Source organism: Melanotaenia boesemani, chromosome 6 (genome assembly GCF_017639745.1).
Source record: "Melanotaenia boesemani isolate fMelBoe1 chromosome 6, fMelBoe1.pri, whole genome shotgun sequence".
Taxonomy (NCBI): Eukaryota; Metazoa; Chordata; class Actinopteri; order Atheriniformes; family Melanotaeniidae; genus Melanotaenia; species Melanotaenia boesemani.
This window is the reverse complement of record NC_055687.1, coordinates 15,063,719-15,090,394: the sequence shown is the minus strand read 5'-3', so window position 1 is coordinate 15,090,394 and position 26,676 is coordinate 15,063,719. Positions and strand designations below refer to the sequence as shown.

The window sequence follows — 26,676 nt, the reverse complement described above, 5'->3', positions numbered from 1 at the left end:
TAAAATTCCTCCTCAAAATATTTGGTATGATCCCTGGTATTTCAGCTTTGTTTGGTCTTGTCTTAAAATCAGCTGCAGTATAAATAAAGCTAAAGGGCTTGTTGATACATGTAACAGATTTGTGAATTAGTCAAGAGTAGTTTTTGCCCAAGAAATGCTAATCAGAGATTTCTTTGTTTGGTCTTTAGCAATTACTGTTCCCTGCTTACACACACATGGAAGCAGTTAGGCCAAACTGGAGGTTCACTCTGGACTGCCAATCCATGCCTGTCGATTTGCCCAGCCTATCAACTGTTTCCATGAAGCCGGTGACCTCTATATGGGGATAAGAAGAGAGTGAATGGGGGTGGCAATCTGTTGGAGTAGGAGAGTGGATTTGCTTTTGCTCTTAGAAGAGATGAATGAAGTGAAGGTCCGTTAGGCCTGTTTTGAATCTGTATGGATGGAGGCAGGAGGAGGTTGGAGCTTGTTATTTGGGACAGTTTGTTTAACAACCATAAAATGTTGACATCCACTGGGGAATTTTGCTCTCAGTTCTGGGGTATTGGGTTGTTCAGTATCATTAAAAACGTCAGTCTACCCGACTGATATCACATGACTGAGGGTCATTGATTCTGTGCAGCAGCTTTGTCCCAATCAAAATCAAGATAAGGTTATTGCAGTAAAACAATGTTGCAAAAATATGTTTCCTTTTGTAGCAGAAATAAAGGTCAACATGTAAGGCAGTGAAAAAAAAACCTTCTTGTGTTTTCCTGGCACTGTTGTCTATAATCTTATTTTAGCCACTACGTAATGGTCGTTAAATTACATAATTGGCTCTTGTCTAGTGGCTATGAATGCACTGGCTGTCTTGGAGCAAAGGTACAAGGGGCCGCTTTATTTAAAGCTGGAAGTTGAGAAGATGAATGTGAAAAGAGTACAATCTCAGTATTATTTGGAGATATGTAACTTGTAGAAATTATTGGCATAGGACAGAGGATGTGCTAACTATGAGAGGAAAATGTGCTTGACAAGGCAATCTTATACAAACACCTTCAACACAGCCACTCCCTCTTTCTCACACACACACACCAATGTGACTTCCTCTGTTCATGCACTCAGCTGTTCAACACTATCTTCAGTATCTCAGAGTGCACCCACTGTCCTGTGTTGTTTGCTTGCTGTCAGAGCGATGACAAGATTTCTGGGATAACTTTGCTCCTCTGTAATGCTCAGACCGCTGTTCTGCTGCCCTTTTGTTGCTGAACGAACATACAGACATTCAGTCACATTAGGCCTTGTTATCTTGAAACGCCTTATCTCTGCAAATTGAGTCTTATCTTTAATCAAGTCTATGTTTGTCGAATAATTTAAGATGCTTGTGTTGTCTGGGAGCCTAATCTGTTCAGGAGAAATGTCCTTTAAAGGGGTAATCCAAAAAGAGTGTTGTGCTTTTTCTTTTTTTTTAAGTTTAAGTATTTGGAGAGAAATGATAAACAATGAAGCAATACAGTTTGGGAAGTCATCACTTTACTCAAAAAGTATAAGTCGAGTATCAAACACTTAACCTCCAGTATAGTTCCCATAATGCACCTCCATTGTGTCCTTCATTAGAACCCTCTGTGTGGTAAACGCCCATGTCACTGGCTCAGTCCTTTTGTTATTCTACTCTTAGTACAAGGTTTGTTTCCTCAGACTTATGAAAGACTTTGATGCAGAGTTGGCCAGAAGGCATTTGTCTGCTTGGAATTTCATTATTTAAGAAACATAATTCTGCATTATGTTCCAGAACAGTTAAGGTGCACATGTTTCACATGTTTTAATTCTTGAACTACATACAGATTGTGTTGTGAAAACATGGATTTTCCCTTAATACTGAGGCTGTTTTTATACCAAAATTAGCATGTTTAAACAACTTATTTTAAGGACCGGTTCACCTACTAAATTTGATTAACTCCTTTCCCATAGCCAGCAATAGCGTGTTTACCCCTGAGTCCTGTCAGGTTTAGAACTGGACTACCTCCCAGGGGACAGTCAGATAGCTATGGCAACACAAAAGGATGGAGTTGCAGGCAATGACTGTCTGAAGTCTTGACCTCATGGATATGATCAGATGCTGGGTGTCCTCCTTTTTAATGTTCTGCCAGGCCTTTACTACAACAGCTTTCAGTTGCTGTTTGTTTGACGATCTTTCTTTTCATAGTTTCGTCTTTAGCAAGTAAAGCAGGTGTTCAGTGGGGTTGAGATCAGGTGATTGACTTGGCCATTTGAGAGTATTCCACTAAAGACTCAGTGCCACTGGCAGCCATGCACACCCAAGCCATCACACTGCCTTTGCCATGTTGTACACATGTAGTCTTTGGATCATAAGCTCTTCCAGCTCTTATCCATACTTTTTTCTTTCCATCATTTTGATACAGGTTGATCTTAGTTTCATCTGCTATTCCAGAACTTTGTTGGCTTTTTTAGTAGCTTGCATCTTGTATTGAACCCTCTGAATTTACTTGCTGTCTTCTTTTTATGGTAGACTTGGATATTGATATGCCTACCTCCTGAAGTGTTGTTCATTTAGATGGCTTTTCTAAAGGAGTTTCCCTTCACCATGGAAATGATTTTGCAATCATCCAACATTGTTGTCTTCTGTGGAAGTTTAGGCCTTTTTGCGTTGCAGAGTTCACCAGTGCTGTCTTTCTTTCTTTCTCAAGATGTAACAGACTGGATTTTGCCCCTCCTAATGTTGTGGCAATTTCTTGAATAGTTTTTTTTTCTGTTTTTGCATCTTAAGGACGGCCTATTTCACCGGCATAGAGAATTAATTTGACCGCATGTTGTACGTTCATGCCTCAGTCTTCCAAATGCAAACAAGACAACTCAAATCAACTCCAGTCCTTTTATCTACTTAATTCATAATGAAAGAATAAAGGGATATCGAGCACTTGTCCAGGAAATAGCTTTTAAGTGAATTGTCCAATTACTCTTGCCCCCGTTGAAAAGGGTGGCACATGTTAATGACCTAAAACTCCTAAACTCTTCATCCATTATGAATGTCGATACCCTACAATTACATCTGAGAGTCTTCACTTTATGTCCATGCCCAAATTTAATTAAAATATTGTTCAGTAAATGGGTAAAATAGTAAAACTTTTGTCAGTTTCCAAATATATATGGACCTAAATATATTTGTAGCTACCATCCCAGCTTCTCTATGTCAGGTTCTGACACTGGGAACGGATTAAAGACCGGATCCAGATGACCTGAGGGGTCTGGTGGGTTCATACTAGGTCAGGAGGTCACTGATGTATTTTGGTCCTAAACCATTCAGATCTTTATAGACCAGCAACAGAACTTTAAAGTCTTTAAAGTGGACTGATGTGGTTCACTTTCTTGGTCTTAGTGAGGACTCGAGTGGCCACACTGCTCTGGACTTCAGTCATTTGACATAGACCTGAACACAGAGTTAACACTTTTCCATTGCAGTAAAAAGTGTTACTGGGGTGTTACCAGTGCAAAAGTGGCTTGAGTAATTCCTGGTATTGCATTCCTCACACCTGCCCCGTTTCACTCCTGCTGCCACCTTTGAACACAACACACCCCCATTCTGTGCATGTACATTTAGGCAACTCCTAGACTTTTGCATACATGTACACCTTCTATTAATGTAACCGTATCTTTGTCACAACAAGCTACATGATAAAATATATTTAATATAAAATGCCAAAAGCATGTGGTCAAGGTTGGAAGAATCTAGGGTGTGAACTCTGTTATGCCTTGCTGAGTTTTGGAAGCAGATGTGTAATATGTAAGCTCTGAGGTGTGGGTCTGTTCTCTAACACAGGTTCTGAATACATTTTAGACTTCCCAAAGTGTTTTAGATATTCATGGATATTTCTGTTGCTAGTTTTTCATGCTTTCCACTGTTGCTGCACTGTTATTTATTTTCCTCTTCCCTCCACACACATACCCTCCCAACTCATGCTCACTAGGCCTGTATCTTTCATTTTCTTATCAAATAACCTGTCTTGCCACATCAGGTTTATTAGTATAAGAACCAAGACGTTTATGATGCAAGTTTGCAAAAACAGGTAAAAGCAGTGTTATTAGTTTTGTAATTAGTCCAGTTGTACATACAGAGGTACTTGAATGTTTGTGTGGCCTTTATACGTTTCTGCATAAATAAGGCGAGATTACATTTTTAAAGAAAACCCCAAATTAATAAATGAAACAAAAATATAAAACTTCTTCATTATACTTCTAAAATATCTACATGTTGAGAACAATGATCCAAAGCCCTGTATGTGATCCTTTGCCTTTCCTATTGGCTGCGACCCAGTTATACAGCAATAACTGCATCAGCTTGGTGAAATTCTTGCCCATACCTCCCTGCAGAGGCACGTATGCCATTGTTCAGTGTTCTGGTTGACTCATAATCTTTCACAATAGCTAATATGAGAGATGCGTTAGCTTCTTTAAAGTTATCCTGTGTTCATTTCTGTCACAAGACTGCATAAAATGCTCACAATCCCTTGTACTTTTAAGCTGTCTTCTCCTCACTCCTGTACATATTGTTCCTCATTTCTTTGTCTAGGTTTTGTTCAAACTGTGCGGTAACTTCCTGTTCTAGTTCCCATGTGAACTTATAGAAGGGTGGTGCAGTTTAGTTTTGTATGTCATGTTTCTTACAGAAACACTTGTGGGCTTATCTTTTTTTCACATTTTCTTTCTCACTCTTATTCTTCTTGTCTTCTTTCTGTCTCGCTTTCTCTTGCTCACTTCTCATCTGATAGGTCATACAGGAAATGACTCTGATAGCTTCCTGAGGAAATTACACCCACTTCCTGTCTGTATGCCTTCTTATTTGCCAGCACCACCCCCTTTTTTTCCCTCTTGTCTATGTTCAGGTGCCTTAGGGAGGAGGTGCTGGAGGAGTAGTACTGGTAGGAATCCCCCACTCACTGTTAATGAGGCTGTCTGGCCTGATGAGTGAGCCAGATAAACAGCAGTACAAGCTATAGCCATTAGCTGTTGGGTTATTTTTAGACACTGCCCTCATAGCATGTATAGAGAACAGGACATAGCCTATTGTGACCGCGTGTAAGAATAAAATGGCAACCTATGCTTATTCAATAGGTTCTGTAGCCAGGTGCTCCAAGTTTTTGTAGATGAGTAAATATCTCATTTTAGAGTTTATAGTACCCTTGTATATCTTCTTTCATTAACAGATTCCTTTATAAACTTATTTTCATTCAGGCTAATTTACACTCTCATCAACTGCCTTCATATGATAAACAAAAGAATCATTTCACGCTTACTTCATTTCTTAACCAAAACTTGTGTATCACAGTTTGATTTTCATGCCTTGTCTTCATGTTTCCATCTAGTATGAAGGACAGAGAAATCAATTATAAAAATACTCATTAGTAACATCCTTGTGGTATAGGTCTGTTCCGCTTAGACAGAAAAGACTGGTTTGTATGCAGATTGGGGGGAGTAAGCTTAGGTTTTTCAAATAACACAGAAACAAGTATTTTTGGGGAAGATATGAAACCTTGTAAAGATGATGGATGTAACCCAGTGATCATCAGCCAGGACTTCAATGCTGCTTTAAGGAAATTTGGCCTCCCTTTGGCATTTTCTTACTGACAAACTTCTCTGTACTTTGAACATATCCTCTTCTCTTCCCAGAGGAGCCATTAACCCCTAAGTTAGGACACATGTTTATAAAAGAAACATGATGGCTTTTAATCTCTACTTGGACTGTAGTTTTTCCTTGTATTTTAGTGACCATTGTTGAATTTTTGTTGCTCTTGTTAGTTAGAGTTTGAGAAATAAATATTTTGTAAATTGGATAACCGTTACAGGATGAAGACAAATCCTCTGGGGGTCGAATGCATGCAGCATTGGTGCCTGGCACACTTGGTGAACATGGTTTTCCTACCCTCTCTGGTGGACGGTTACAACTTTGGTTTACCTTTACAGAATTACTTGTGCCTGTGCTTGGGGTCTGTGTTTTTTGTTGCACATTTAACCACAACAGTGTTCAGGCACCAGCTTAAAGATTAAAGTTTTATCCACTATAGGTCACTAGAAACAGGATTACCAGTGGTTTTAAATTTCACCTTTATAAGGTTTTGTTTACTGCTACCTCGATGGGATTTTTGACCTTCACTGTGCAAATTAAGGTGTGAATAGACACAAGGAGGCTGTTTTCAGTGGTTTAGCTAAGATTATGTAGCAAGGACATTTTACAGGGAAACTCCTTGAACATTGTTTGCTGTGTCACCCCATATTGCACATGTACATCATTATAGGTACTCTTTTGCCATGACTCATGACATGCTTTATGGTCGCATCCTCACCTGTGGGTGGCTAATGATATATTATGGAGGTGGATTTTTAACCTTATGCTCTGGTTGGTTTTAACTAAATATATTACCAGCTCATCATTACTCATTACAAATGAAGCGGATAGTGTTATAGCATTGCATACTTTAACTTTTTCTTATTGCAGCACCTTTTAATTGCGCCCCCCTTTTTTTGACAGTCATTGTCATATGATTGCACGGGCTTGATTGACAGGTGTGGGCATCTCCTATTGCAGCATATATGCTGAAGATACACAAGCTGGGGTGAGGTCGCAGTTTGACTTCTCTGCTCCTGGTCAGGGGGCTTCACATGAGCAGTTATTGTTTTAGCAGTTTCACAATGGATCTGGTGCTTGCATAAGAGCTGATGTAACTGTAGTTGGGCTATTATTAGACAGCAATGACCTGGTGGAAATATTAAATGCTAAACTGTGCTACTTGTCTAAATGAAGAAACAGGTGCTAATTTTTGTTTGCTTATACACATTAGTAGACCTAGACCTAATCAATTGAGCTGAATCCTCTTCTAAATGCCATTTGTTATTACACCTACAGTTCCCAACAATCAGGAATGGCCCCCTCCCACATATGTGCACAGACTTTACTCAAACACACACAAAGGCACGTACGCTTGATGGCTATCATTAGATTGATGCCACCTGACACTTAGTTAGTACTGGAATGTGATGAGAAGGAGGGGTAGGGGGCAGCTGCTGACTCTCAGGAGCACCAGAGTTGATCTATTCACTCCTGGGACACTCTGTTCAAATTCTAGATACCACACTTCTCTCTTGTCCCCTCCACAATGGCTGCATGAGTCAGGAAGGGCCCTCACACTGTGGAGCTTATGCCAGCGATCATGTAATGAAGGTGAGAGGAAGATGGTCTGCTTAATGTTGAAACTCAGATAGACTCCATCTGTTGCCTGAACTATGCCATATGCTGGAATGCCCCATTTGGCTCCCTTTGGTTAGAACAGGCGTCCATTCCTGCTCTGCTATAGTCCTGTGCTCCTTAAATCCAGAAAGGAACTGAGCTTCCCTACTTCCCTTTAAGTAACCGCAATTAGCTTCCCCCTGCCTACTCCAATTTGTCTTTTAAAGTATGTGCATGTATTACAGTTACTCTGAAATAGACCAAGACATAACAATAACAAAGGATTGGCTTTAGGATCTCCCAAAATGAGAAGCCTAAAATGCTGAGACATGCAACAGAGAAGCGACAGTCAGCTTTTCTCAAGGTTGTCAAAGCATGGTCTGCTTTTTGTATTTTAAATGAGGTACAGCGGTGAACTGAGAACTAGATAGAGGTTAACTAACAGTATTCCCACTTTTAGAGGTGCATGCTTAGTAAGTTGATTCGCTAATCAATGATCTTTTTACAGAAACGATTAACCAGTTAAATGATTTTGTTTAAAGCAAAAAAGTACATAATGATCCAAGAGAAGAGAATTGCTGCATATTCAGACTTTCATTACTGTTAATTAAATAGTGAGACAACATCATAACCCAGACAATAAAAGAGCAGAATCCTCCACAAAGGGTAAAAGAATATGAGCAGTTCAGGTTCGTCTCTTAATAACTGAAGTTAGGGTCGTTGTACATATTGTAAAGGGGCATTTTAGGTGAGTATGACTGGACTAGGGCTGCCCCATGAGGACTCTTATACATCAAACTGACATGAACAGTGAGCAGTGAAGAGAGGCCCCCTGCTGTGTTTACACCACAGTGTATAATCTACACCAGCACAAGAAAGCATATCTAGCCAGCGCAGAACAGTGTGGTTGTACGTATTGTATAAAATAAGGAAAACCAAAAGACCACATAGACTTAGAAATAAAAAAAAAAAGCGATGTGTGGCTTTTTTCTTTTTTTTATATTTAATTATTTATGGTGATGTCATATAGAGCAGGTCTCAATTTCTTCACATTTCCATGTTGTTTCAAAAGTCATGTTTGTTTAGGAGAAATTAAAAACAGAAATAATAAAGAAGAGATTGTGTCACATGTTAAGTGAGCTGCTGGCTTTTATCAGTCCCTTAGTATGCACTTGTGCTACGATGATCAGCCAATCCAACAGTTTTCAACATGTTGAGTCAGCAGAAAATTCATTTACTGGGGCCTGCCAATTGTAATTATGCATTATACAATGAAAATAAGAGGGACAGATGTTCCAGATGTGTCCTTTGGCCAGATGTAAGCCTGATGGACAAGATGCATATAGACTAAGTTTTAGGAGATTCTAATTTCTAAGTTGTATAAATGTTCATTGTTTAGTTAGTTTTTTTTAGGTGCTTTCAGCTTATTCTAATTTTCACTTATTTTTATTACATGAGATGCAACACAATGCCTCAAATTTAGGAGTCAGTCATTACTGCTGCTTGGTAAAATTAGCCGTTGATTAGTTTATAGAGTGCTTAAACTGAATTTAATTAATTTGTTGTATTGTTGTAGCAGGCAGAAAAAACAACAAAATTGCAAAAGCAGCTTCATGTGGTTTTTAAATCCAGAGATAAAAAAAAAAAAAAAAAAAAAAAACAAGATGTAAAATGAAAAAAAAAAAATAATAATTCAATAATCGAGTAAAACCAATAATAGGGGAAAAAACCCAGTAAAATAACACATTACCACCAATAGTACACACCAGTATTGCACATTAGAAAATAAACACATGAAGAGCAGGAAGAATAGCAGCATGAACCAGTTTGTCAGTGCGTTAGTTTTCACTGCATGTGCAAGTTGAGCACACATGGCTTTTGGAAAGAAACTGTCTGCAGTGCAGTATGAACATTACAGTAATGCACCATTAGGAAAGCTCCCTCCCTGCACACATACAGACTGTCTTAATAACCCTCAATTAGTTTCTGTTCAAGTGTCTTTTTTATATTTGGATTTTTAATTGTACTAAAAGTATCTGAAAAGACTGAAAGTTGCCATATTGATATCAGTGTGTGTTCAAAGTCATGTATTGATCCAGTTTGTGCACATTAAAATGACAGGGGCCAATGTAACATGTGTGTGAGTAAAGGAAAAAGGGTTCAGTGGCCGGATTGAAGGGCTGCCTGCAGCTAACATAGTTTGGGAAACCCTGAATATGATCTATTATAAAGGTTCAACGGGCTGTTTGCTGTAAACTGTGACTGCTTGTTAACCAAGATAAGTTTTAGTTGGAGGCAGCCCTGAACAATCTCTGTCCAAAATAAGTTCAAACAAATTTTTTATATAAAAATTTCTAAACGTAAATTATTTTTTTTTTGGCATCATATGAGTTTTTGATTTACTGTATCGTTGTTAAAACTTTACTTGAGATATAAAGAAGCATTTTAATGGCCCTATCTGATTTTGCAGTATTTGTTATTGTTGGTAGTTATTGTTGTCAAGGCAACAAAACATTTTTTCAGACTCCTGGTGAAGTGGCTTTGGTGTTTTTATAAAGTGTTGGTGGCTGTGTGTATGTGTGTCTTGAGTGAGGGAAAAATAGAGGCGTTGTGGTTATGGTTGTGTATGTCAATGCAGATGTGCACCCAGGCCCGAGTCTCTCTGTTTAACTAACCCCTCCCACGCATGTTGCTCCAACACTGGCCTTTCTCAACCCACAGTCCACTGGATATGGCCATGAATGAACACATTCTCTGTCTCTGTCTGCTTTCCAGTTTCACTCTCTATCTGCCACCAGCTCTTTTTTGCTCTGTCCATGTACAAGACCTCACCTTGACCTCAAAGCATTTATCAGACCCTCACTGCAACCACTGTAAACATACACTGTATTCAAGCTAATTTTCCTTGTCTAAACAGTCACATTTTCTTATAAACTGACCACTGAGTGACTTTTCAGCTTCCTCCTCTTAATTAGCCAGCATAACCACAAAGTCTCCTGTATCATTAACTTTCATAGAACCATTAAAAAAAAGATCACTTGTTAAAAAAGAGGCAATAAAAAACTTGCAATCTTGTTTAAAAAAAAAGTTCACATAAAAATGGAAGTATTTGTAACTTCCTTTTGTTGCATTGTTTTGTTTCATAATGTATGAAGTTTCATTCCAGTGGAGCAGCAGGACGTTTACTACAGAGCTGTGCTGCTGTAATATCAGCTGAACTTGGTTTGATATTGTCTTAATAAAATACTCGAGTCATTCCCTGAAAAAGACATTTGGATGCCAGCTTATTTTTTGTTCCAACACCTGTGAAAACAGTCCTGTGAAATTACAGATGCTGGCTTTTTTTTTTTTTAACAGTGTGCTCCTGGTGGATGCCTTGTCAATAATTTCCCCCTTTTTTCCCATTTTGCTCATCAGACTAAGGGACAGTTTTTCCACTTTTCCTCAATGAGTCAACTAAGGTCCAGTAAAGACATCTACATTCTGGATCTTGTAGATGTTTGACACCTTGAAGTATAAACTTGCTTTAGTGTATGCAGCATAGACGGTGTTTACCAACAACGCTTTTCAGAAGTGCCCCATAGCCTTTGTAGGAGTGTGTTGGTTTTAAATGTGATCTAAGGGCACAAAGATTACAAGCATTCTTGGTTTTTTGCATTGTCCCATGCTACAACTTTTTTTGTTGCTCTGATTAAACCTCTTTTAAACATTTTTTTAAATAAAATTCAAAATTAGTATATTAAATATACAAAAAATTAAAAAGTAAAAAAAGATGTGAATTAAATAATTGATTTCTATTTTGATTCACATTTCACAAACAAATCTGCACTTTTTGAGAATGGTATAATAATTATTGACTACAATAAACTCCCCATTTGGAACACTTATTTTTCTTCACAAGCATTTAAAGATATTAAACAACTTCTAATTACGCTAAATTTGAAAAAAAGGACAATCAAGAACTTACGCAGAGTTTTTCATCATCTTTTTGTCTCCCTCTGTTCTGAATGATCAGCATGAAGTCCCGTTAATCATACAAAATAAATATGAAATCTGCCTGTTTTAAGTTAAAGAGCAGAATTAATGTATGTATGTAATAAAAACTGCTCCTTCTGATTCTTTTTTTTTTTAAACAATGGGGATAAATGAACTCATTTTTTACTCTTCATTCACAAGGACTCTTGTTTGAACATCTTACATGTTGCCTACTGTACTCACATAGTGTTTTTCAGTGGAATGTTTTGATGTGTGTTTGTGTGTTTCTAAGTGGCGGCTCTGGGTCTGTGGCCTTTTGGAAGACTCAATGCGAAGGCTATGTGCTGTGTGTGTGTGTGTTTTTTTTGAGGGGGGGGTTGAGGAAGAGGAAGTGGTGTAGGGTGTAATGGGTGGAGGTAAATTCATCACTTGTTCTGTTTTTGTTTTTTGTTTTTTTTTGTCCAATTCATAGATTTCAAAGGCCAGGATTGGCTTAACTCCTTTATTTCAGATCATCTGATTTGGCTTTATGTCTGCTTCTGCTTAGTGGGAGCTCAGGAAGTTAAAATGATAGCCTACCAGTTCAAAGTGTACCAGTTAATAGTTCCTTTCCCTCTGTTTTTCAGCAGGGTCTCTTTGGAGCTCAGTGCTCTAACCCAGCCATGAGCATCATCGGGGCTGAGGATGAGGAATTTGAGAATGATCTGAGTGACGTGAGTGAAGAAAAGATCTAACATTTCCATCACCTTTAAGCTTAATTTTTTATGTCTTGAATCACCCTTCTTTTCCATGCATCTCTTTGCTTTCTTTGTCTGTTGCAGGTGGTGGATGACCAGTGCACACACTTCACCAGCATAGAGCATTTGAAGGATCGGCCGACTCACCTGCTGGTCTTCATGCAACATGTCATTCTGCAGTTCGATCCTGCTCCCCTGGTGAGACTGAAACAAAAATTTAATACCCTTCATGCACAGGATAGGGACACATAGGGCCCCTTTGATGAAAAATACTTGACCTGAACAATGTTTGGTTAATTTGGTTATTTATTTTTTTCTATAAAGCCATTGTAAATTATGCTTTAGTAAGAACAGATATGGAAAAATTGAGGGAGTAGAGAGAAGGATATGACAGGGATCTCTTGTCCTTAAGATGATTTGACCCAGGCCTGTCTGTAAGGTTATAAGTATTGTAGCTGACATCCATCATAACCAAAACTTCTCACCCCCTTTATGAGGCTGTGGGAGCAACGGGCAGCCACTTCAGCAAAGGAGTCATACACTGCCACTCCTTCATTCCCACAGCTGTCAGACTTCTCAATGAGCACAAATCAAAACCAGTTAATGATTAATCTACTTGACTATTTTGAAACAAGACTCAGTTTATTTGTAATTCCTTGGGCTTTTTCTTCTTTTGTCAGTCATCAGTTAAAGCTCTTCCTCTGGCAATAGAGGAACTGAAGATATTAGAAACATGTGGCTACAAAATTACATGTTGCAGTCAACTCTAGTCAGTCTCTATAGGTGGACATAAGCTAAACCCTTACACAATAAAAGCAGCATTAAAATGCTTTCATTAGAGCTAGTATTTAGTTTGTCTGCATAGAGCTACTGTAAGATCATGTTCTCCATAGTAAAAGCCACCCATCGTTATGTTCCACGCTGGAACTTAAAGGCAAAATAAGTAGCATTGACACCTAGTGTTTCAAATCAGAATTGCAGTCGAAAGAGAAAAACACTAAGAGCTCTTTTAGGAAGTCCTGTTAAAAGACCATTACAGACAAATTCTTTTGGCTGATAAAATGTGAGCATCTTCAAAATAATTACCTATAAACTTAGGGCTTTTCGAAAAATGAATTCATGACCACACAGCATTATACAAAAAAGTCTCTCTTCACATGGAAAGCAAACATACCCACATTGGCGTCTATATATTAACCAGGTACAAGTAGGACATAATTGCCTTATTATATTCCAAACCATTTGTATTGACAACCCAAAACCATTCACTGTAATGTAGCATTTTCCCTCATCTGCTGAATGTGTAACTGTACAGCTTTTCTGACAGCTCATATCAATACAGCTCTGTCCTCTCAATATTCCAGCAAAACAGTCCAGTTAAATTCCTTCTATTCTGCAGCTACAATCACTTCATTCTCAAATTCCCAGCCACCAGGAAATTTGATCGGGTTTAGTCAAAACTCTGTGACACTGGCGGTTAGTCTGATGTTGGATTATCTAGCATCTAATACGTCAGGCACAGATGTACCACATTCTGATCCATTTGCTTTTCTATGTAAACACCAGGTAATTTCTGTACAGTTCTGTGCAAACCAGAAAAAGTTGTTTTAAAAGGTTGTTACCACAGACACAATCTTGACAGTATTTTCCATTTCTATGACAACACAGGGCAAATAAGCACACTCTGACATTAAACCAGAGAAATATCTGCAAACAACCTGATGTTGCAACTCTTAATTCCTGGCTATGCCCTCCATGCGACAATGGAGTTTTTAACCAGAGTTTTTAAATATTTTCACCCTGGGATCTTAAGGATATGTGTTTGTAGAAGCCAAAAACTTAATTAGCATGTGGGAAGGAACAGAAAAAGGAATAGGAAAAGTTTGTGACAATTTTTGGATCAAGTACAAATAAATGATCTTTTTCAACATTATTTATGCGTCTGTATCTTGTGTAAAACATGTAAAGAGAGATCTGTACTATCCACAGATTCAATGTGGGTTTAGATAATTATGTCTGGGTGTCAGTGCTCGTATAAAGCATGCCTGTCCTTTTCCCTTTATTCTGCATGCAGACACTACAACCCACCCAGGTACTGTTACACCTTTCACAGATATGAATACCTTCTTTCCATCACCCCTCTACTCGTTTATCACTGTATTTGTTGTGTTGATTTTTTTTTTTTTTTTTTTACAAAACATATTAATTGTGCAGAATTTTTAAAAGCCATTATGTGTGGTTTGGATCAGAAATCAGTTTTCTTCTTTTGGTTTTGATGTGTTCCCATCTTGCTTCACATGCGGCTATTCTGTGTGAATTGGTATTTACAGGTGAAATAATGTTGTGGTATCAAACATTCAGTTAATTATGGACTTAAGCAGAAGCTTTGCAAACTGGTACTGTGAAAACTTTTAGGCTGTTGAAAATTATCTAAGCCTAACATATGATGTTATTTTGTCTTCCCTCTCAGCTGTGTTACCTCCATGCTGACCTCTTCAGGAACCTCAATGCCAAAGAGACCAAGAAACAATTTGCTGAGTTCTACAACAACTTCTTGGACAAGGGAGCAGTAAGTACAACGCTGGATAAGTGTGGACTCGAAATAAAAAGAAAGCAGTAAATTCTGTATCAGTAAAGAAATACAGGTGTTCTGTGGTGTGGTGTTTGGCACCTCTGCCTCACAGCAAGAAAGTTCCTGGTTCCTTTGCTGGTGGTGGTTTGAGCCAGGCCTTTCTGTGTGGAGTTTGCAAGTTCTACCCATATAAGCATGGGTTTTCTCTTGGTACTCTGCCTTATTCCCACAGTCCAAAGACACGCATGTTAGGTTAATTTGTGCCTCTAAATTCTCCCTAAGGGTGATTTTAAGTGGTTGTCTGTCTTTCTATGTTGGCCCTGTGATGGACCTGTCCAGGGTGTACCCTGCCTCTCACCTAGTAACTGCAGGGTTAGGCTCCAGAAAATGCTGTCCCAATGTAATGCAGTTGATCCAGTATTCAGTATTCTGCAGTTGATCCAGAACTCTGCGGCCAGAACGCCGACCCAGGTTTGATCGTATCACTCCAGTATTAGCCTGGCTCCCCGTTACATTTAGTATTCTTTATAAAATTCTTAAAAATGCATTTAAAATGTACTTACAAAGCCCTTAACCGTTCAGCCCCATCCTACATAAAAAACGTTTTATTGCACTCTATCAACCACAATGACAACTCCGTTCCCAGAATGCTGGTTCCCTGTGGTACCCAGGATTTCAAAGACCAGAATGGGAGGTAGACCCTTTAGTTTTCAGGCCCCTTTTTGTGGAACCACTGTCGGTTTGTCTGTGGGACACAGAAACTCTCTCAAGTTTTATTTTTGGTTGCTCTGTTGTGCTTGATGAAGTGCTATATAAATAAAGCAGAGTTAACATGAGAGTTTAGAAACTACATGGATTAAGAAATGCTCACATTGAATCTGTTGTTAAAGCAAAACATAAAAACAGTGGAGTTAAATTAAGACTAATTAAAACTCATTTCAAGACTTCGTCTTTGTCCAGATTCAAAATTAGACTGTTTTGATGTAAAAAATTTACATTTTTATTTATATACATATTCTTGATTTTTTTAAAAATATATTCTATTTTGAGTGTGGGGGGGATTATGAAATTCCTCACCCGTACGTTAGTTACTTTTACTTTGTCATTTTTCCTGTGGACTTCTCCTTTTTCCCTTTCTTTTTTTCAGGCAAATAAAGAAAACTGAACTGGTTAAAGCAGTCAATACAGTATTTCATGCAGAAACTAAGGCAGACTTAAGAGTTTGGAGGCAGAGAGGGAAGGATGTCACACTGATGAGACATCCTGTATGACATTCCCTCACATCTAATCTTAGTCAATGAAACTTGCTGTTGTGCAAACACTGTTACATTTGTCCTCTGACAGAGCAAGAAACGTGTTTGCAACATTTTCTTTAGGCAAGTACAGTTAGTTTTATGAACCTGTAACAGATGTTAGATTTTTAAAAATGTTTTTAATGTGTTTTCTATCTGAAAAGGAGAGTCACACATTTTTATTTTTCTGATATAAGTGGGATTTTTCAAGATATCTAGATATCGGGGTTAATAGACATTACATTGCTTATTATCATTTGATATATTTATTATTACATTTTTGCATTCAGGTTATATTATAGTCATTATATTTATAATTACTCATTATATTAATATTGTAATTAGCCTAGCAGATGTTACAGAGGATTATGACTTTTGTTTGCATGAAATGACTTAAGGATTGTATTACCTTTTAGACCTTTGGTTTTCCTTTCTTCTTAGCATTTAATTTTTTATTCTGTTCTTTTTCTGCCTCCAAAGAGCTTTTGCGCATCAATTCCATATCTTTCTGTGGTTTGGTATATTAATAATATCAGTGCAATGTTAAATTACATTATGTCTCATTTGACAAGTAATAATGTAATCAAAAACAAATATTTAACTAAGATAATATTAAGAAATGTGAACTCTGATTACTGACACACAAGCTAGAAAACCCTGTGATTATTGAAACCAAACTGACTACACTTCCCCTACCTAACAGAACAGAAATAACTTGGGTTTAATAGGACCTGTACACTGTTCCTATCTGCTCATCTGTGGTGTGGCCCGACATGGCAAATACTTTCCAGAGGAGTAAAAATGAGTGGAACACAGTCGCTACAGTTATTTAAACATAAAGAACAATCCAGCAAATCACTAATCCGAGTTACAGTGGCCACAGACAGTGCACAACGTGGTCATTCTAGCTCTTAAAAACAAATACTTTTCATTTTACTTTAATATAAATTAATCTTAACAAACTAAATGAATGAATGAATGAATGAATGATGCTAATATTATTCTTTTTAATCAAAATGAATTTGAGATACAATTGTTAAATTTAGTTAATTTCAAATGAATTTAAGGGTTATGGTCATGTGAATTTAGGATTATCACAGTGAAAACTTGGTCTCCTCAGTGAGATGTGGAGGTGGAAGTGCTGACATGCAGAGCACATTAGGTTCTGCTGAGACTGCTAGACTTGGGATGTTCATATCTTGACTGAATTATTCTACGGAGCTGGTAGATTAATTGAAACACAGTGTCTGACATGTGAAACCTTTATTATATTTATGAAAAAGCATACAAAGCCCATTTATTTATGGATTGCTTGCATCTAGACCACAATAGCAAACCCCTGCATATTGCAGTTTGACATAAAACCATCAATGCACAGTTGCCCAATTTCTGTTGTGCACTGTATACTGATCAGCTACACTGATGAAAGAAAAGCACACAGTTTGAACGTGGGTTTGTTTGCATGTTCATGGATTGTCTCAGCTCTGTTTGCTCCATCTGTTGCCTGTCTGTGCAACTCCCCTCAGTATCTGTATATTGTCTTACATCACTTCTCCCTGCACACCTGGCCTTTGTCACTTCTCTGTTGCTCTTCCTCCTCAGAGCTATTGCACTGTACATGTCCATCAGCACAGCTGCTTCATCCTGTGCTCTCTCCTTCTCTGTCTGTCCTTCAACCCCACAGCTTCCTGTCGGGATCGTGGGAAAGTCCTGTAGGACAAATCCTTTTTTTTGTGAACCTACTGAAGCAAACTTGGCCTGTGTGGTTATTTTTATGCCAGTGACAGAACTCTGCATCTTCTATTTGCAGTATCTGTTTATTTTCTCCTTTAATGTCATTATTTCTAGTGTTAAGATGACCCCTGATGGAAATGTTTAGTTACTGCACCACAGTGTTTTACTTCAAGTGCACTTGCTTTTTGCACGTATGTTTTTATATAATACAAACTATATAAACTTTTATATTTCTTTGTACTGATATTGCCATTTGAATTACATTGCAGATTCTCAGAGTGGCAGTGCCTCCCAACATAGCTTATGATTTGGGTAAGATATTTTCTAGCACTGTTTAGCCTATAATAAATTTGGACATATTCTTTGTCCTATAGAGTTTGTATGAATTTCATCCCTGCTTTATCTGTTCCTCTTTATTTTGGAAAGTTTCTTTCATTCCCTTCTTTTCTCTACCTTTCCCAAGACCGGACCCGACCAGATCTGCTCTCAGATGACACACAAAGACGTTATGCTCAGGAGGTTCAGCACCTGCAGGTTGGTGATGTGGCCAAACAGCTGGAGGATTTCAGGTAAGAGTCTCCCATTCACAGACTTTTTATAAGCTCAAAGTTTTGGTTCGTTAGATGGAACTAGAGCTGTGCCTAACGGGCACAAAAGAAGCAGCACAATCAGATGTTACACTTATACTGCATGCAGGTCCACTGTGAGTCCGTGGTGGACCACAATTTCTGACAAACACAACGTTTTAAGAAAAGTTGTCAGTTTTCATTTGTTAATAATCACTGTACAGCAGGAATAATAGTTTTTCCACTTTGGATCAATTACATTTACTTTTATTTGTGATTTATTTATGCTTTCTGTTTTGATAGCCCTTTTTCTGATGCAGGTTATTTTGCTTCTGTAACCATTTCCCTTGCCTGCTGTTTAGAGGCACATCAGCAGCGAATCAACTCTGACCTTTGCTGTGCAACAATGTGATGTGTGAAAGTATAGATGCAGAGTGAGGGTCAGTGATGATCTGTTGCTGATGTGTGTCTGAGCCAGCAAGGACGCTGCAATGCCGTCATCATTCAGCTGATTCAACGTCACCTTGCAGCACACTGTAACCATGTAGAGCTGAGCTCTGATTTAGTCTATTCAGATTTAGATTTAGTCAAAGTAAATTATCAGAAATGGACCACGATAGCTTGACAAGAACATCTTTTTTTTTTTTTGCAGCAAACTGTGTGAAAAAGGCAAAAAGTTCTTAGTAGAGTTGAGGTCTGGACTCTGTGGTGACTGATCCATGTTTCCTGAAACACTCTTACAGTTTGAACCTCTTGAATCCTTTGTTGTCTTTGAATATGACTGTACTATCCAAAAAGAAAAATATATCTAGATGGAAAAACCCTGCCATTCATACTTGTATATTAATTTAGTCTATTGACTTCATTTTTGAGCACATGATGATGTCAAACCTAGATCTAAGTACAGAAACCCAAAACATATTTAGGTATATCAAGATGGGTTCTTTATTTACCAGGCAGCATAATTGTCATTATTATGAACCACTGAATTTACAGTAAATATCAAATGAACTATCAGAAAAAGTGAAGGGAAAAAAAGCTTATTTTATTTGTTTAAGGCATGCTGGTTTGAGTCTTGGTATAATGGGGCAGACATCTGTTGCAAAGTAAAATGAATAGTTTTGTCACTGACAGGCTTAGATTGTTATAAAAGTCTGTCGGATTAATAAGAAAAAAGACGTCCAAAGAGATGGCCCTTCTTTTGTTTACATTCTGCTCAGCAGCACCCGTGTTATTTATGTAGAAATCATTTTCATTTGATATTTACGAAGGAAGTTACACCTGTTCTCATCAGAACAGATCTTTGTTTTTTAGATGTCAAAGAACTGTTAAGAGTAGTTTATTTTCATGTTGGGGATAAATATTTAGCTTATTTCAGCTAATGAGATGAGATGTTTGAATCTAAAGGACATTCATATTTTTGTAAGACACCATCCACTGTTTGTTTTTATGAATCTGTGTTTTGTTTTGGTATTTATACAGTTCTCGATAATTCTCTGGACAGCTGCCTCTTACTCACATGTACTTTGTTTTACTACAAAAATCTCAGTTTTAAAACTAGACTTTTCCTTCAAAAGTTCAGTAAAGACATTTCAAAACATGTATGAGAACAATCTGAACCACTCACTTGAAAATACATGCACTTGTAATTTGTCCTTAATGAGCCCCCTGTTGGAAATGGCAGGTCACAGCGCTCTTGACCTATATGGATCTGATTGCAAAGTGCCAATATTTTACAGTAGATGAGAAGGAAAATAAAGCTCAGGTTGAAAAATCCCTATACTGTAGTAAATTTCTATGCAGCATTATAATAAGAACTGGTAGCTTCTGAAATAATTAATTGACAAAAACGCCTATATAGATTGCAGTTTACCTTATGTGTTTAATAACCGAGAACCCTCTATGCTTCTTTAATCGCTGTCAATGCTCAAACATGATCTTTCCTCTTACATAAAGTAGACAGCCCAGAATTGTAGGATATAATGTCCTAAGGGAAGATTAAATAAATTATTTTTCCTGAGCTGATGACAATTATGCTCTTTACCATTGTGCAATTAATCATTTGCAATTAAGACAGACCCTTTTATAACACCAAATGGTAATTAAGCATCAACAAATAGAAAAGCTATGTTCTTAGCTGATCTCATCCACCACTGCTGTGTTTCACACAAAAACAGTATCAGCTCAAAACCTGATATGAACAGCTATATTATTATAAGAAATCTGATTCTGTTAGTACTTTAGGGGCACACCTAAATTGGATAACTGTCAAACTTTCTGAACTCTTGTTGGTTAGTTGTGAGAAACATGAACATAAATGGGAATTTGCTTTAGTGGGTGGAGCCTTTAATAATTTGCATCTCATGTCTGAAAAGGGCTTTTTTTGTGATGAGCACCAGCAGAAGCACCAGAAAAGGCCTTTGTAATCATGCTTTCTTTTCTAGTAGTATTTATTTTTGTAATGCATTTGTTTAGATCCACTATAAACACACTACTCTTGATTAAATACAACATTAAGAATCTTGTGAGAATTCATGTTTTGTCATCCTTCGCCATTCACTCATCCCCATGTTTTATATCCATGCACGTTAACTGTGTTGTCATAGATTGTCATACTGGTTGAATATAATTTTTTAAACTTTTCAACCTCCTATTTTGTGTCTCACAGGCAAAAGAGAATGATGGGTATGACTCCTAATGAGGCTGAGCTGACTGATGTTGAGAGTCACCGTCCCACTGATCGCATCCCAATGGAGATGAAGGAGAAGTGTGTGGCTGAGAACCTGCTGGAGAAGATGTCCGAGACACAGTGGGTGTCTTCTCTTTGCTAATCAAGAATTACTTTGGGCATAAAGTATGGAGTTTTGAGTTATAAGTACAACGTAATGTTGTTTTTGGAATTGTTAAATGATTTCTTAGTGATTAGACAGCAAGGAAGTTATTTATTTCCCCTCTATGTTTGTGGTTGTTTCCACACTGTATTTAAAATTAGCTATAGCCAACATCAGCCTTGCATATTTCTAATTTAAGAATAAGGAAGATTCACAAGCTTAGAAGATTAGAGAGCTGCAGAGAGAAATATTACTGAAACAAAACACAACAGAGTAAGAAGAAGTGGGGAGGATAGAGGAAAAGATGGAGTCAGCAGTGCCACGCTGGCAGGAAGGCCCTTTGCTGGCATTTTGCCAACTTGGTAGCGGGATGTGTGGAGATGGAGGGGGTAAAGTAGCAGAAGAGAGGCAGCGGCTAAAGGGCCAGAGGGTTATCTGTGTGGGATAACTTCTGCCCTGGGCACAGTTAGAGAAAGAAAGCATGAAATCTTGAGAAAGTTAATCTATCCTTGACCCTGTAGCCAACTAAAATCTTTCATCCACCATGAAAAGCAAGTCAGACAGAGAAGGAAAGGAGGCCAGGGAGAGGGCAGAAGGCTGTCTAACTTCATCTTGTTGGAAAGAAAAAACAAAAAGTAGACAACAGAAATGAAAGGAGATGTCCTGTGTATAAGCTGCTCTCATCTTGTGGATATAACCGGTGGGAGATTTATGACAGTGGAGAGGACACACAAAAAAAAAACTCTGTCAAAAACATTATAATTCAGCTTTCAACTCACTCTGCTGCTATCACACAGTTGGATTTTTATCTCCTTCACACAAATGATTCTTTCAGCCTCACTCCATTCAGTCCTCTTGACAATCATCTCTCTACCCCTCACACTCTCCCACACTCTTGCACCCGATCACCCCTTCACACTCACACACACACCCTCTCATTTGACCACAACACAGTGACCTCGCCCCACTTCTTGTTCATTGGTCTTTCTGTGGATGCAAACAAAGCGACCAGATCATTTGATTGGATTATGCAGGGAAATCCCAGGAAAACCACTCCCATCCTTTATGTTAATCTCAAAACATGAGTGTCAAGTTTCCACAGTCTTGCCTGCATGTTGCATCAGACAAAAACATCGTTAAATAGATGTTTCCGCTTTGCTGGAGCATTGCTCACTTTGGATTCGCGCTGCAGACCTTTTTACAAGACAGAGAAACCACGGCAGATAGATTTCGGCAGTCTGGGGATAACAGTTTGACTTGTGTGCAAATCTTGAAGCGTGCAAGTTGTTTCAGATTTACTAAAGCAAGCAAATGTGCAGCTTTTGATGCTTCTGATTTCATTATTTTGATCCCTTTTTTTTCTCCCATTTTTTTTAAGCTTAGAATATGATCAATAGCTTTACTTCTGAAAACAACAACACAATAGTCAGCTTTACGTTGGATCAAGAGAAGCTTAGTCATTTTAGATTCCATCGGCCAAAAACGGAGTTAGTTATCAGTCGAGCAAGAGAAAGGAAAAATGTTACTTAAAAGGAAAAGGTCAGCTTGACTTTGCATCATTAGGTACGGCATCTTTTCCCATCTTCAGCAGAAACATAACTGACAGCTGTTTATCTTTTCTTTCAGACCTACAGTCGTCGCAGACGAGGAAAAATGGTGAGTTACTTTTATTTTTTTTTAATTATAATTAAAATATTTGCATTTTTGTTTGTGAGACAATACTTATGCATGTGTGTAGGATTTGATCTTAGCATGCTCAGACTGGGTGTGGTCAGACAACAAGACTTTTGCACACTGGCTCACTTGCAGTAAATGTACATTGAATTATGTCTGCCAGAGGTATTTTAATTGAATATGTAAATCTTTGTTGAAAAATTGCTTCTATATGGACATTTTTTTAAATGACAGGATGCATTTTACATTCACTATTCACTACATTTTTTGCATGTTAATTTGACAAACTTATTCACCCCTGTCATGGACACACCTTGTTCACTATTCTCGCTCACTTTTCTTTCAAGACTCTAAAGTCCTCTGTTGTTCTGCTTCAGACAGCATGCTGTCTAAAACGGCAGTGTCTTTTTAATACAAGGTGCTACTGTTGTATGCACATACCAGACCATTCATATTTTCCCAACCTCTTCTCTCCACAGTTTCTTCTTTCTCTTTCTAAGTGTTATAATCCTGAGGGTCACTTTTTCCTGGATTCAGCTTTTTTTTTTTTATCATTACGTTCTTCGCTCGTTTACTTGACCCTTATTTTTTCATGTTACTTAGCATTACAACAAAGACTATGCAAACACATTAAATAGTTATTGTGCTTTTATGCACCCTTTAATGTAAAATATGTGAAAGTGTCTATGTACTTTTATTGATGTTTCTAACTTTTCTCCTAGCCAATCCATCTTTTCTGCGGTAGCTGTCTACATGAAGCACCTTGGGGTTAAAACCAGGGCAGTTGAAAGCAAGAAGTCCAAAGGAGGCTTCTTCAGAAGGCAGAAGGTAAGTAGTACTTCACTTTAAGGAAGAGAGGAACCATCAACAGTACAGAAGTAGAGCATCTTTGTTCTGGTAAAGAATCAAATTAAACCAATTAAAAAAGCAATTCAACACTGAATGCAGTGTCCTGACAAAATCTCTGTGTGGTAGCAACTTGTATTTTTGCTTATCTTAGATTTAACTTTAAATTTGACTTCTGTCTTAATCCCTGCCTGTGTTAATCTTTTTAGTATAAGAAGGAAGAATCTACAAAGGGCAAGCCCAGGGGGTTCCCTGGCATCCCGAACTGGATTGGAGGCAACGGTATGTTTCTACTTTTTTGTCTCTGACATTATATTACTAATGTCTAAATATACCTGTTAGGTTTATGAAATAGCTGTGTGATATATAGACACAATATTTTGTAATATCTGGACAAATTGATACCTTTGAGAACATGTTTTCTTGCCCTTCTTTCCTGTTACAGCCGATGTCAAAATAAAACTGGAGACTGAAGGTACTCTTTGTTTAGAGTCCATCTCCCTTTTCATCTGTAGACTGATCACATTCCTACTAATCAAACCATAAGCATGTATGCATGTTCCAAATCAATCTGGTAGAGGATGCGGGTGGGGCAGCTGAGTTTCCAGGAAGTTGTGTGAATAATTAGTTGTGGTGTCCAGCGGATGCTCACTTGAAGGATTTTCCATGTTAGCCCTATACTAAACTAACCCTGTCATCTACTGCAGAGATCCTGATTGCATCATACTCACTAAAATTGTCTGTCCTTCACAGTCTCTGTCTCTGTCCTCTTCTTCTTCTTTATTTTTTTTAACTGAATGAGGTGCTTTGGGGTCATGCTATTCGACAGCTACATTATTTGACTTTCAGTCATGTTAAAATGGTCATAATCCTTCTCCCCCTCAGTTGATAAGGATAAAATGGGTCTGGATCGTAAAGGCACTCTACCTGGCAGAGGCTCCTTGACCGAAACTGCAGTCCCTGCCCCCACCAGCAGAAAGTCTGGTTCCAGCGGAGGCTCAGCCGCTCTGCCTGGGCTAGAGGTCACTGACGGGTCCAGCAATAACATCACCACCACCATCAGCCCAGAACCCTCCAATATTGATGGTAAAAGAAAAACACATTGATAAATAATACAAGTTTAAAGGTACAGATTATCTTTTTGTTTTGTTTTGTTTTGTTATTTTATTGTAGTGTTTCCAAAATATAAACTTCATTATAAGACTGATGGAAATATTGTATGGGATTTATTCTCTGAAGATGTCATACTAGTCCGATCAAAGGTCAAGGTTAAGCTATCTTAGTTGAAAAATGTTATGACTAAGTGAGCCACTATACCATCTCATAACCCAAAACAAAATCATAAATATTAAGCATGATTGAAGCAGGAAGATATGTGAAGTAGAATAGGATTCCTAGACACTCACAGAGTAAATACAGTAACAATAAGTACAAATTTTGGGGCTACCCTTGTGGACCAGTGGAAAACTGTACTGTTGTGTTTATTGTATCAACCTTTAAATTTATTTCATGCTTAGCCATAATAATTCTGGTATAAAACTTGCCCAATTTACTTTTGTACTCCATTAGGGCTCTCAAGCAATCGCTTGGAGCCTCCAACTTCAGATGGGGGTGATGTGTCTCCTGTTGGGTTGGGAGGTGGGCTTACCATCAGGGAGCCCATCTCATCTAACGACGCCCCCACAGAGGAGCTTGGGGAGAAAGACAGGTAAGAATGATGGAGATGAGTATCATCTAAGGAGTGTGAACTGCAGTGTAGTGACTCAAAGAGAATAAGCTTTAGAAGATTAGAGATAGTAATTAGATTACTATTAGATATTTTAGCATGGGTTGTGTAAAGACAGTTGGAAAGGGGTGGGGGAAGCGAAATGTCTGAACTGCGCCGGCTGAGGGAGCGTGGTAAAACTCCCCCAGCAGTCTGTCCCTGCTGTGTGCAAGCTTTTGTCATGCTGCCCGTTGCTCGCGAGCTAACAGCCTGCAGTTTTGAGGAGGCTCATCAGATGAACTCGGTCCCCCTTGCCTTCCCTCTCCCTTATACCCTTACTCCTTTTTCTTCCTTAAAACCGATCGCACGCTCTCTTCCCACTGCCATTCTGTCTCTCCTATGTTTTTGTGTGATTCCTCTCATTTATACATCCAAGCTTCATTGCAATTTTGTTAGCGTCTTGTTGTACAGTTTTCATTTTGCATTTTATTCAGGGACCTGTTCGTAGTGCAGTGGTATTTTCCTCTAGACTGCCATTCATAATTGTTCTGCATCTAAACTGTAGCTTTATATGTTGTCAGGAGTTTTGGATATTTAGTCAAAATTATAATATTTTGTCTGAACTCTGTCTAAAGTTCTAAAATGGGGAAAAAGTTGCTAATGTTACTGTGGTTTTGTTATTAGTTAATAGCAAAAAGTGAACAAAACATTTAGCTATCTGAATTTTAGCTGCTCATTCCATGTGCTTTCCAAAGTGTCCACGTCAGGGCCCGTCCTCCGCCTTGCTTGTCTCCTCCATATGTGCGGTTACATGTTGTTCCAAGGGCTTTGGCATTGTACCTGGCATGCAGCTCTGACAGTGGTTTAAACGTACCATTAGGATATTATATTGGGGTGTGCATATGCATGTTGTGGTTGTTACTGTGGCTAACACTAGTCATATAAAGGAGTGTGTAACAGTTTGGTGTCCCGTGTTTTTGCAGACGGAAGACAAGGTGGGTGTCAGCGCCTTGACAGAGTCACGGACATGCTTCAGACCTTATTCTGATCACATATGGCACAGAGAACAGCACTCACATGCATACACACCTTACATTGAGCCTTGTGCTCCTGTACTGATGTAACACAAATATGGCTAAGTATTTCGAACCTGCCAATGTAGGAATTGGCTTGATTGTTGAGATCTGATGGATTGTTTGTAGCTCAAGTGTATTCACATTGTGTGAAACTGAAGAAGTATTTAAACAGAAGGATATTTAAGTTGTATAACTGGACGTTATTGTACAGTGCAGTGTGTAGAGGCAAGCATGGCTACTTTACATACTTTTGTCGATTGTCATTCAGATGCTACCATTTCTGAAGTGTATGAAACATGCTTCATGTTTCATTGTCTAATCAACATATGCATGTCCTATGTCATGCATATTTACTTGTCACTTGATTTGTTTTCATGTAAGTGTTTTGATTGAACTCTCCCATAATTCTCTTCACCCTGATATTTAATTCAATTTAATCATAACTGACTGCA

At 38.2% G+C, this 26,676-nt stretch overlaps 1 protein-coding gene across 6 annotated transcripts in view; it reads left to right on the top strand.

The window, feature by feature from the left end:
* Positions 1-26,676, top strand: part of arhgef1b (Rho guanine nucleotide exchange factor (GEF) 1b) — a 42,005-nt gene that overhangs the window by 6,588 nt on the left and 8,741 nt on the right. For 2 of the 6 annotated variants that reach the window (XM_041987150.1, XM_041987148.1), the window contains exons 2-14: positions 11,818-11,904; positions 12,013-12,126; positions 14,399-14,497; positions 17,796-17,838; positions 17,990-18,095; positions 20,761-20,901; positions 22,550-22,579; positions 23,320-23,425; positions 23,653-23,725; positions 23,889-23,918; positions 24,329-24,529; positions 25,013-25,151; positions 26,132-26,143. In XM_041987150.1, coding sequence (XP_041843084.1) covers positions 11,854-11,904; positions 12,013-12,126; positions 14,399-14,497; positions 17,796-17,838; positions 17,990-18,095; positions 20,761-20,901; positions 22,550-22,579; positions 23,320-23,425; positions 23,653-23,725; positions 23,889-23,918; positions 24,329-24,529; positions 25,013-25,151; positions 26,132-26,143 — 1,145 coding nt within the window. In that variant the 5' untranslated portion in view covers positions 11,818-11,853. Of the gene's footprint in view, positions 1-11,817; positions 11,905-12,012; positions 12,127-14,398; positions 14,498-17,795; positions 17,839-17,989; positions 18,096-20,760; positions 20,902-22,101; positions 22,463-22,549; positions 22,580-23,319; positions 23,426-23,652; positions 23,726-23,888; positions 23,919-24,328; positions 24,530-25,012; positions 25,152-26,131; positions 26,144-26,676 lie in introns of those variants that run through there. The other 4 variants (XM_041987149.1, XM_041987151.1, XM_041987152.1 and 1 more) reach the window with 4 other exon arrangements.